The sequence below is a fragment of the Schistocerca serialis genome, chromosome 5 (assembly GCF_023864345.2).
Source record: "Schistocerca serialis cubense isolate TAMUIC-IGC-003099 chromosome 5, iqSchSeri2.2, whole genome shotgun sequence".
NCBI classification, from domain to species: Eukaryota; Metazoa; Arthropoda; class Insecta; order Orthoptera; family Acrididae; genus Schistocerca; species Schistocerca serialis.
In genome coordinates this window covers 537,334,739-537,346,921 of record NC_064642.1, presented here as the reverse complement: position 1 = coordinate 537,346,921, position 12,183 = coordinate 537,334,739, and the positions used below count along the sequence as shown (strand labels likewise).

Genomic DNA, 12,183 nt, shown 5'->3' with positions numbered 1-12,183 from the left:
TTCGAGTACATTCTAGAAGTATCCACAAATGTCAAAAATCATTGTACTGGAATGTTCTGTAGCTGTATATATATATACTGTATATGTTCTGGCTGGAGGCAGTTCGCTCCGCACTCTTGCATGTCCAAGTGCTGAATAAACCTTTGTTAAGTGAAGTTAGTGTTTGTCATTCATCTAATTACATCTTCTTCTACGTAACATTATTCTGATGGAGGCGCTTGGTGTTGGAACTTGTGATAGAGCACATTATCGACGACACAGTGGCTCCCATCAGACCATGACAGAGCCGCCGTTTACGTGGCGAGAAACTCGAGTTCAAGCCATATTCAACAGATCACAATCTAAAACAATAAACTGTTAGCCAAGATGACAGGAATTCTTTTTATTCCATGGTCACCGGTTTCGGCAAAACTAAAGCCGCCATCATCGGATCTTAGGATACATATGGGTTACAACATCAAGGCGAACAATGGTGATATTAATAGTTGCCTATAACATGCAGGCCTTACAAAATTGTCGTAAGTAGCTCATAGGTGTCCAAGAGAGGTGACATTATAAATGTTAAGTGTCTCCATCACATGCAAGTGCAAGCTAGATACCTAGGTTCTGCTGATGTACCAGTGTTCTGCTGATGAATCGCAGTCTTTGGTCTGACCCACAACATTGTGTGTGTGATTGTTCCAATTTAGGTTATTTGTAATTGTAATCCCTAAGTATTTATTTGAATTTTTAGCCTTCATATTTGTGTGACTTACCACGTAATCGAAATTTAGCGGATTTCTTTTAGTACTGATGTGAATAACTTCACGCTTTCCTTTATTCAGGGCCAATTGCCACTTTTCGCAGCACACAGATATCTTATCTAAATCATTTTGCAATTAATTTTGGTCATCTGATTATTTTACAAGGCAGTAAGTGACAGCATCATCTGCAAATAATCTAAGAGGGCTACTCAGATTGTCTCCTATGTTGTTAATATAGATCAGGAACAATAGAGGGCCTATATCACTTCCTTGGAGAATGCTGGATATTTTTTCTGTTTTACTTGATGATTTTCCATCTGTTACTACGAACTGTGACCTTTCTGACAGGAGATCACAAATCCAGTCGCATAACTGAGGCGATACTCCGTAGGCACACGATTTGGTTAGAAGACTCTTGTGAGAAACTGTGTTGAAAGCTTTCTGAAAATCTAAAAATATGATGTCAATTTGACATCGCCTGTCAATAGCACTCATTAGTTCATGAGTATATAGAGCTAGTTGTGTTCCGCAAGAACAATATTTTCTGAATCCATGCTGACCGTGTGTCTGTAAATAGATTTCTTCGAGGTACTTCATAATGTTGAGATACAGTATATATTCCAAAACCCTACTGCAAATTGACTTTAGTGTTACCTTTTTTGGGTGTTGGTGTGACTTGAGCAACTTTCCAGTCTTTAGATAAGGAACTGTCTGTGAGCGAGCGGTTGTATATAATTGATAAGTATGGAGCTATTGCACCTGCATTTCTATTTGATGACATGTTCGCAGAAGAAATAGAAGAAGGTCTGGAGGACCTACTCAACACCCAGACAGCCCTCACAGAGGAACAGGCAAAACTCCTGGTGCCAATTTCCGAAGAGGAAATTACACTAGCCCTCTTATCCGGCAAACAAAATACTGCACCTGGCAGGGACAAAATTACCAGAAAAATGCTCTCGGCCACGCCTCGCCACATGCTCCTTCCAACTCTAAGCCGTCTTAACAACGCTGTGCTCTGTCTAGGGAGAGTGCCGAAGCAATGGAAAAACGCAAACGTTATCATGATACACAAACCTGGAAAGCCGATTAATAAACCTACTTCATATCGCCCAATCTCGCTTCTACCAGTAATAGGCAAAATATTTGAATCCATTCTAAATAACAGGACCCACAAATTCATAAACAAACTAAAGATCCTCCCTCCAGAACAAGCCGGCTTTAGACAGGAACATTCAACCATGGACCCTATCATCAGACTAGTCAGCACAACAACAGAAGCCCTAAACAGAGGTGACTGCGTATTGGCACTGTTCCTAGATATCAAGCGAGCTTTCGATAAGGTGTGGCACTGCGGGCTGGCGTATGAAATGGCCAAGCAAAATTTCCCACCTCACTATGTACGCCTCATTCTCGACATAATTTCCAATAGAACTGCAACAGTATCGGTCGGTAACCAACTCTCCAAAAAATTCTCTCCTGCTGCTGGAGTAGTGCAAGGTGCTGTCCTCTCACCCACGCTCTACAGCTTATACACCACCGACATCCCTTGCCCCAACAAGTGGAACGAACACTTCGCCCTCTACGCAGACAACACCGCCTACTGGTGCACGGCGCACTCGGTAGAGGAAGCGAAGAATGTAATAGCCTCCTACACACCCCAGCTAGAACAGTGGATCGCCAAATGGCGCATCAAACCCAATCCAACAAAGAGCCAGCTGCTACTTTTCAGACACCGCAACCAAACGCAAAGTGCCAGACTAAAACAAGACGACCTCCACATAAACCTATGGCAAAAGAGAGTCAACCCTGTACAGAGTGCAAACTATCTAGGGATGACTCTCGACTCTACTCTATCATGGAAGCACCACACCGATAACATCATCAGCAAATGTAAACAAAGAATGAACCTTGTGAAGCTAATCAGCTCAAAATTCGGGGGCGCCAGCCCAGATGCAGTGCTACACACCTACAGAACATTTGTCCGACCGATCCTAGAGTACGGTGCCTGTCTGTGGACGGCCTCCAGGGCGCAGTATGAAAGAGTTGCCGCATTTGACCGCCACAACTTGAGACGAGCGGGAAAGCTGCACTACACAACCGCCAATGACCTAGTCTATGCGGGCACCAACACCTGCCCTATATTAGACAAGATCACTCCTGAGGTAGCCAAATACGGCCGGAACAGAGTGAGAACAGATGGGATAATGAAAGACGTAATATGCAACCCAATTCACGAATACAGGGTCACCCTATTTAGATACCCTTACCCCCCAGACTTCATTGCCCATGCAATTCAACGAACATACCCGAACAGCAAAGAACTCGTAGATAAAATTAGAAAAAGAAGAGTGTAGTAAATACAGTGAAGTGAAGTGAAGTGGCCCACTATCTCCCTCCAACTCTCTCCAACCACCCCAGTGAAGTGAAGTGCAACGACCCTCCACAAACCGTCGAACCCACAACTCAGAATAAGTTAGGAATAGAATTCACCATTTAAACTATTAGTCACACATTCTAAAATAGAGCAGTAGGTTAGACGATATAAATAACTCTAGAACAAAACTCTAAACAGAGATGAAACAGTCTACCAATAGATCACTATTTAGTATAAACCTAGTATAATAAACACACATCAACAGACGATAACCCAGTGCCATCCCGACTGGGGTTTTGGTGGTTTCCCCCAGTTGTAAGGCGAATGCCGGGATGTGGAATTCCACCACTTAGACATAAGAAAACTGACTACAAAATGGCATGAGCCAAAACATACAGAAAATCCAAGTAGGCAGGTTTCCCCACTGAAACTAATAAACAGAGTCCCAACAGCATCAAACAACCCCAGGCTGAGAAGAACCCGAGTCCTCAGCAGCCGCCACTACCCGAAAGGGTATGGCAATCCTTAAAAAAAAAAAAAAAAAAAAATTATATATATATATATATATATATATATAATGTAAGGAAACTTCCACGTGGGAAAAATTATATATAAAAACAAAGATGAGGTGACTTACCGAACAAAAGCGCTGGCAGGTCGATAGACACACAAACATACACACAAAATTCAAGCTTTCGCAACAAACTGTTGCCTCATCAGGAAAGAGGGAAGGAGAGGGGAAGACGAAAGGAAGTGGGTTTTAAGGGAGAGGGTAAGGAGTCATTCCAATCCCGGGAGCGGAAAGACTTACCTTAGGGGGAAAAAAGGACAGGTATACACTCGCACACACGCACATATCCATCCACACATACAGACACAAGCAGACACACACACACACACACATATATATATATATAAGGAACCTGACTGGTATACCGTATTTACCCGAATGTAAGCCGCACTCAAATCTAAGCCGCACCTGAAAAATGAGACTCGAAACAAAGGAAAAAAATATTTCCCGAATCTAAGCCGCACCTGAAATTTGAGACTCGAAATTCAAGGGGAGAGAAAAGTTTTAAGCCGCACCTCCAAATCGAAACAAAGTTGGTCCATTGTAATATGAGACACAATTTAGGTCGAATGAATGACGATACAGCTACAGTAGTTTGGTTCGAGTCGTAAGCTTTACCAGGTAGCCATTGCTATGCGTCAGGCGCTCCGTCCGTATTTATACGGGTACCCTTCCTTTTTCGCGTGCTTCGTCTGGTTTGAATCGATTGCTTATTTTGTTTGATCTGATAAGTGCTGTTTTCTCTGTTATAGGTGTTTACGTCACTCTAAGCTGAAAATGCATCACTGTACTGCGTCATGCATTGTTTGTCGCATTCTAATAGTGCGTGTTTACGGCCTGTCGCCGTTCGCGGCATGGCTTGCTTTTGTGCGCGCTACCGCCGCGTACAACTAAAAAGAGGCGAATCGTCTCATTAGCGAAGCAATGTCAAGAGACTGCTATTTGTTGTTGCTTACAATGCTGCTTTCTTTGAGAATGATCAACAAGAACCAAATAATAGGCTGTGTATGATAGAACATGTTCTGAACAAGAGTTAGGCGAAAATTTTTCTCCGTTTGAAAATCTTTGCGGCCGCTTCTTTAGTACATCAAATTCTGCACAGAAATTAGAGTCATCTTAGATTTAAAAATCTAGTCAGTTGCCGTGGTTCATTTCTGACTGTATCACTATTAGGCTAAGAATAATACGAATATAGACATGACACAATAAGTGTATTCTTCCGCGTTTGCTGTTGTCTCACTCTAGTTTCGTAGTTTATTAGGCAGACAAGATTTAAATGAGATAGCAACAAACACGGAAGAACACATGGCAAAATGTTTATATTCGTATTATTCTTATGGTGAATGGTGAAGAGAATACTGCTTGTGATTCACATTTCATCAGGTTACTATTAGCAACCATCTCTTCTCACAGGTAGGAAAAAATTCAGAACGTAGAGTTGGCCATATTGAAAAACATCCCAAACAGTCTTGCCAGTCGGATTTTCGTAGTACATTGAAATTCTACTACATTCGAAGATGAACAATACGGAATTTGTATTTACTTCGTTGGATAATGTATGAAAATGCAGGTGTCGAAACTCGGGGCGGAGAAAAAAAAGCTCGTCTTCCACCTTTTTTTTTTTAAATTTATTTACTGACGCAGAGGTTTTGACGCCAGTATTTATCTTTGAGCCTACAAAGCATGCCTGTGTAGCGCTACATATATTTGATGGCAGAAGTTAGTTGTGGCGGCACCTACCAACATTTTTCAGAACTTCCGCTTGCTTTGCACTCGATTCTAAGCCGCAGGCGGTTTTTTGGATCACAAAAACCGAAAAAAAAGTGCGCCTTAGATTCGAGTAAATACGGTACCATCTGGACCGGAAGCCTTGCCTTTATTAAGTGATTTAAGCTGCTTTGCGACACCGAGGATATGTACTTCTATGTTTCTCATCTTCACACTTGTTCTTGATTGGAATTTGAGAATATTTACTTCGTCTTCTTTGGTGAAAGAGTTTTGGAAAACCATGTTTAATAACTCTGCTTTGGTGGCACTGTCATCAGTGACTTCACCGTTGTAATCGCGCAGTGAAGGTATGGATTGCCTCTTGCCACTGGTGTGCTTTACATATGACCAGAATTTCTTTGGGCTTTCTGCTAGATTCAGAGACAGAGTTTCGTTGTGGAAATTATTAAAAGCCTCTCACATTGAAGCTCGCACTATATTTCGAACTTCTGCAAAACTTCGCAGCTGCAGTTTAGGGATCATACCTAAACTTGTCACATGACTTATTTTAGGTCGTACTAGGCAATTTGCACAGATGTTAGCGTAGTGTTGTGTTGTGATCCAAAAAGTTAATCAGCTCTTCACCTAGTTTGTCCCTAAACACTGTACACAGGAGCTTCCAAGTGACCAGAACCATTCTGGCTTTGGTTGTCTGTGGCAACAGTGGATACTGAATCTCACTGAACCCATCATAATTTTGTGCTATAGTGATCAAGAAAGTTGGTGTAAATGCATAGGCAGAGTTGTCATGTAGAATCTTTGGTATTCATTCATCTTTTTTTTCCACAGTATGGAACAATTCATCTAGAACCCACTACATTACTCCTCATGCACATTTTCCCCTCCTTTGTTAAACTACTGTACCCATGTCTGTCCCATCTGCTCACTCCATTGTTACTGCATCCCACTGTGAATTGTCTGCACAGTTCTTGTATGCAACACTACTGTCTCTGTCCTGCTGATGGGTTCCACTGGAGTACATGGCATAAACTGACGACTGAACTTGTTTTCTGAATACACTGACACTGTACTGCACTCTGCTGGGGAATTAAGGTTTTTAGTAAGTAAAATTACACGATTTTCTGGTGGTGCTAGTAGCAGTGTCCCATCTCTGATGTCCTTGGCATCCACAGTGTGCTAAAACCTGATCTTCCTTTGTAGTAACAGTATTGCCTTATGATAGACTGCAGTTGCCATGAAATACTTTGCATAGGGTAAGGTACCGTTGGAAGCATATGACACGACACTGAGGGGATTGAAATATTTTTGTATGTTAAATGATGCAACTGAAGGAAAAAAAATTGAAAAAAAATCTGGATTTTTGATCCCTTCTTTACTGCTAAAATTTACTCTCGTATATAAATACTGCACATTGAAAGTATATATAAAAATTTGAGCTTTTTTCTTTTTTTCCTGTAATGTCTTCTTCAGCATACAATAGTCAACATATTGTTTGATATTGTCCCTCATTTTATTCATCTTGTCACTCAAATACACACTTATATAACTGTGCATACTTTTCTTGCGTTCCACATTTCTAATGTATTGAGAATAAGAACTGCGAAGTTGATTACCTTGTGATCTACGTCAGGGCTCTTTGAGCACTGAATAACCTTCAATATCTTTTCCTCTGTCATGATCAGCACTGTACACACATAATCAACTGCATGAAAAATCATCCATTTGTAATGTAGGACAGCCTAGTAATGTAGAAACTTCCCCCAAACATTTCGTTGAATGTTGGGTCAGTTTACTGTCCCCCCAATTCTTGATATGTCAAATAATGTGGTTTGGAGAATACTGCATGATGTTGACAGTTTTCAGTCATCTTGATGTCGCCAAATTCCATTCACACTGAATATATGTAATGCATTTAAAAAAACTGGTGGAACAGTTTCATTTTATTTCAGTTACGAGTAAACATTCTCAAATCATTTACTTTTGGTACTGAAATTTCAAGTTTTTGTGTAACGCTAGTATCTTAAAGGTGTAAAACACTTGTAGTATTTCGAGCCTGAAATACAAGCTTTATAGCTTTTAGTTTAATGTCTGGGTATACCTGCCAGCTATCAGCAATACTTACAGCTTTATGTTTTCTCTTAAAACTCACGTATTAGGAATCCTATTAATGAACATAACGGCCGCCATAATACTTTTTTTGTTCGTTGTGAAGACAAAAATAAGCTAATAAACCTGATTGATGATTTGACTGCCAAAGGACAGTACATTTCTTCATCAGAGAAGTAAGATCTTATCATTTTAAACAATTTGTATTTCATTTCAAAATCGAAAAAAGTTACATAGTATTCAGTCGGGACCGGAGTGTTAAGTCATGTTAATAGAATTTTCAAGTTGAGCATTTTTGTGTTAAAAACAGCAATTTAATTGCTGTTAAGAAATACTTCAATTTCCGCTACTGCTTGTGTTTAACTAACATCCTCATGTGATTGGTGCCTAGGATACTTTATGGAGTGTACTGGTACACAGAAAACACTTTTAGTAGCATGTGGTGTTATGCCAAGGCTTGTGATATTCACTGTAAATATTAACATCGTGTTACTGCGAGTTTTCCTTTAATCTTTTCATTCAGTGGACATGAGGCTGCAGGCTAGAACATTATGGTACACGTAAATAAACTTCATGCATTTCTGGAAGGTCCTGGGGAATACAAAAAATATATTCATGTGGTGTGTGTGTGTTTTTTCATTATTTTTTATTTTTATTCGATTTATTTATTTTTATTAATCTGAAGAGCTTTCTTAAAATGTTAACTGTGGTTTGAATCATACGTATGTGCCTGTTGATCACTCAATACCTCAAATGCAGAGTGAGTGGTTATCTTTTGTAACTTGTCCTGCTGTTTCTAAAAGAATGTCATATAAGTTACACAGAAAATGAATAAACCTATAGAAATGTGTTCTGTAGCAAAGAGCAGTGAACAGCACAATGACAAGAATTCCTCCCCTCCCTCTCCCCTCTCTTTCTTTCTTTCTTTCTCTCCAATGGCAGGTGTGACTCCTTAAACAGGATTATGACTAATATCGTACCTGCCTTTCCCAGCCCAAGCTTGTGCTCCTACTCTTAAGGACTTTGATGTCAGGGGAATATTTATGTCTACCTTGCTTTTTTGTAATATGCTCTATTTGGCAACTGTTAGGTATAACTTCAGTGGAGATTGGCTTTATACAACTGCATCAGAAATCGTAGAATAAAATGCTTCTTGTACTTGCAAGTTTTGTGTGTGTTTCCGGGGAATTATTATTATGTAAGTAATTTAGTAAGAGAAAGGGGTCATGGGAGGAAGGGTTGGCAAGGGGTGACTGACAGCTCATAAGCAGGCAGCAGGTGTGCAGCAGAATAATGCGGGAAGGAGAGGAAGTGGGGTGCTTGTGATGGGAATGCGACACGCGGGCACTGGAACCAATAAGTTTGTGTGATGCACAATTATGACGACTTGGAGGTGTGGATTGGAAAGGGGGTGCCTCTTTGGTAGAGGTGTGGGTATCGGGTGAGCAGAGATTGAGGCCAGGTGTAATATGGGAGTGAAGGTTATGTGCTGCAAGGATAATTCCATCTATGTAGTTCAGAAAAGCTGGTGCTGTGGGGAAGGATTCAGATGGCATGGGTTGTGAAACAACCATTGATCTCAAGCATATTATGCTTAGCAGCATGTTCTGTCACTAGGTGGTCAGCACCGCTTTTGACCACAGTTTGGCAGTGGCCATTCATTCCAGTGGATGGATGGTTAGTGATCTTTGCCACATACAGTGCTGTACAGAAATTGTGCCAAAGCTGGTGTATGACATGGCTGCTTTCACAGGTGTTTCTGCGTCTGACAGAAGACGATAAGCCTGTGACTCAAAGCCCTGGCAATTAGCATAGTTCAGTGGCTCTAAGTGATGAGGGTGGGGCTTCTTTACAGCTGGTTCTTAACAGCGTGCAATTATTGTGACACTATTTTTTATCTGTCCGTTTTGCAGGTTCTGCTGTTGACTGGTGGTCATTGGGAGTCTGCCTTTTTGAGTTCATGACAGGAATACCTCCATTTAATGATGAAACTGCAGAAGCGGTATTTGATCACATATTAGCTAGAGGTTAGTAATCTAGTGAGAAAAATAGTTATACTTAATTGGTATTTTATATTGTCGGATTTGTGTTATTTTCCGTTGTATTATGTTTCACGTCAAAATTGGAATTTGACACTAATATTTCTTACCATTGTGGTAGTTTTACATCATTTAGATGAACTGCATAGTTTTTTCTGCTTTATAGTTGCAAAGAAATGCATGTGGCAGTTTTGATGCTTCTTTACTGTTGAGCAAGCATGCTGGGGTATGGAGCATCCTACATTTAGTTTTTTGCTAGTGGTAACGCTGCTGTTTGCGAGGGATTAGTAGTCCACTAGCTATATCTCTATTGTTTCCGATAATTTTTGGTTGAATGCTACTGGTGCATAAAGTACCTCCCACACCTGGTCCTGTAAGTAAATATATATTTGGCATGTACACCCAGACATGCATAGTTATTTGTACCAGACAAATAGTTTGCAAAACTGATTAGTTTGTTAGTTATTCAGGGAAATGATGCCAGAAGAAACAGACCAAATTCTCAGGAGTTGTCAGTTATGTTGGATGGGTCAGATCATAGACTGCACAGCTGTGGCATGGTGAATTGGATGAGGCAGCGGAAGTAGTTCAAGAAAGTGAGCATGGCAGTGATTCTGAACATGACATCCTGTCTGTTACCGAAGTTGTCAGTTTTAATTAGAGTGAAAATGCAAATGTTGAGTTGACAAGAGATAACATTACAAAGTGGAGACATGTGAACACTTACTCCAGAGTGAAGTTAGAAATAAGAATTTAGTGAATGTGCAGTGTTTTCTGGTGCTAGGATCAGTGCAGAAGACCTCAGTAATGAATTTTCTACTTTCCATAAAATGATAGACAACACTATGACATAATATTGTCACTCATACAGATTCATATACGTGTAAAAAAATGTGAACCATTATAGTACATTTGTGATAGAGATGCAAAGAAGATGACACAAACCGAAAAACTTGCTTTACTGGGATGTTTGTATTTGACTGGAAAGAAGAAAGAACATTACACTAATTCACTCGAACTGTGGAACTCAGATGGAACAGGGAACGCAGGTTCTAAGAGCATGTAGAAGTTAAAAAAGATTTTTGTTTGTACTCTGATGTATGTGATTTGTTGATAAGGATGCATGAACTGAAAGAAGAAAAATGGAAGCCTAAATGATGATCATCCTTTCTTGCAGTTGTTAGTTTTCAGTTGCAGAAATTGATACAACCCGGAGACCTTTGCAACTATTGACAAGAAATTGGAAGTCTCCTGAGGGCACTGCAATTTCATACAATATAATCCCAGTAAGCTTGCAAAATATGAAATCGGGATCTTTGCTATGTGCGACTCAAAAATATTTGTAGAGTAACTTGGGAATATGTTGTGGAAAACAAGAGTCTGGCGCATATCAGACTGCAGACAAGCCAAGTGACATAGTAATGTGCGCTATTCCTGACATTGAAGGTAGCAATAGGAAAAATCACATTTCATCATTGGTACACCAGTTACCCTTTGGCAACATATCTCCTAAAGAAGGAGCTCACTTGTATCGGCATACTGGAGGAGGACAAAAAAAGAAATAACAGTTGAATTTCAGGCAAGCAAGAATTGAAAAGTTATGTATTCAAGTTACAGATTTCAAAAAGGCATCACTCTCACAGAATACATTCAAAAGAAAAACAAATCTGTGATATTGCTATCCATGGTGCAGGAACTACCAAAACTTGATGATAGAACAAACAAGCCTGAAACAGTAATGGACTACAACATGAGAAAAGGGAGTGGTGATACCAAACGTCAGTTATGTAATGTCGATAATGCCTTGTGCACAACTTGGTGATGGCCAGTGAACATCTTTTACTTTTTCTTGAATGTAACAGAAACCAATGTACAAATCTGGTCTTCCTCAAATCCAAAAAAAGCCCACATTATACAAGAATTTTTGAAGAATTTAGCTGTGGCATTGATTAAGCACCATCTAGCCAACAGATCCGAAATAATGTGTGTGCCTGGTGAAATTTCGGCACTCTTCATTAAATATCGAGAAGCCTTGGTAAAGTAAGATAAAGAAAGATGTATGTCTGTCTGCTTCTCAAGGATCCACAAACAAAAAACATGGAAGGTGTGTAACTTGAAGCTGAACTGAAGATATATTGACAACCATTATATGTAATATGTTCAAAAAGTTAGGTTGGAAGAAACATGAGACAACTGTTTACACTTGCAACAGTTTTAGTAACTAAGCCCTTTGTAACGACTGTGGCTTACACTCACGAGGCCTAAAATGTAAGGGACCTGTTCTAAACTGAAAAATAAAGTAAGTAAACCTGAAGTGAAACCTTTTGTATTAACTTTTCATGAAAATACTTAAATTTTATCCTAAAAAGTGCAAATAATCAATCAGGTTTACAAAAAAACAGAATTAAATGCTCAGTAACAGTATTCACAAAATAACTTCTTTTTTGCTTCAGAGTTTGAGATCATGTTATGTAAATTATGTTCCAATTATAAGTACCACAAGCACCAGCTCGACTAATGGAAATATGCCATGCCTGCTTGATGGTTAAGTGCTTTTAAATAAGTGTTGACAAATTCAGGAGATCACAATCTGTTAAATGTTGCTAGAATAGGAAACCATAT

The 12,183-nt window shown here is 39.7% G+C and overlaps 1 protein-coding gene across 4 annotated transcripts in view; it reads left to right on the top strand.

The window, feature by feature from the left end:
* LOC126482322 (serine/threonine-protein kinase greatwall) overlaps positions 1-12,183 on the top strand; it is a 118,552-nt gene that overhangs the window by 94,390 nt on the left and 11,979 nt on the right. For 3 of the 4 annotated variants that reach the window (XM_050106366.1, XM_050106365.1, XM_050106368.1), the window contains one exon: positions 9,436-9,549. The exons of the other annotated variant lie outside the window; for it this stretch is intronic. In XM_050106366.1, the coding sequence (XP_049962323.1) occupies positions 9,436-9,549 (114 nt within the window). The remainder of the gene's footprint in view (positions 1-9,435; positions 9,550-12,183) is intronic. 4 annotated transcript variants of the gene reach the window in all.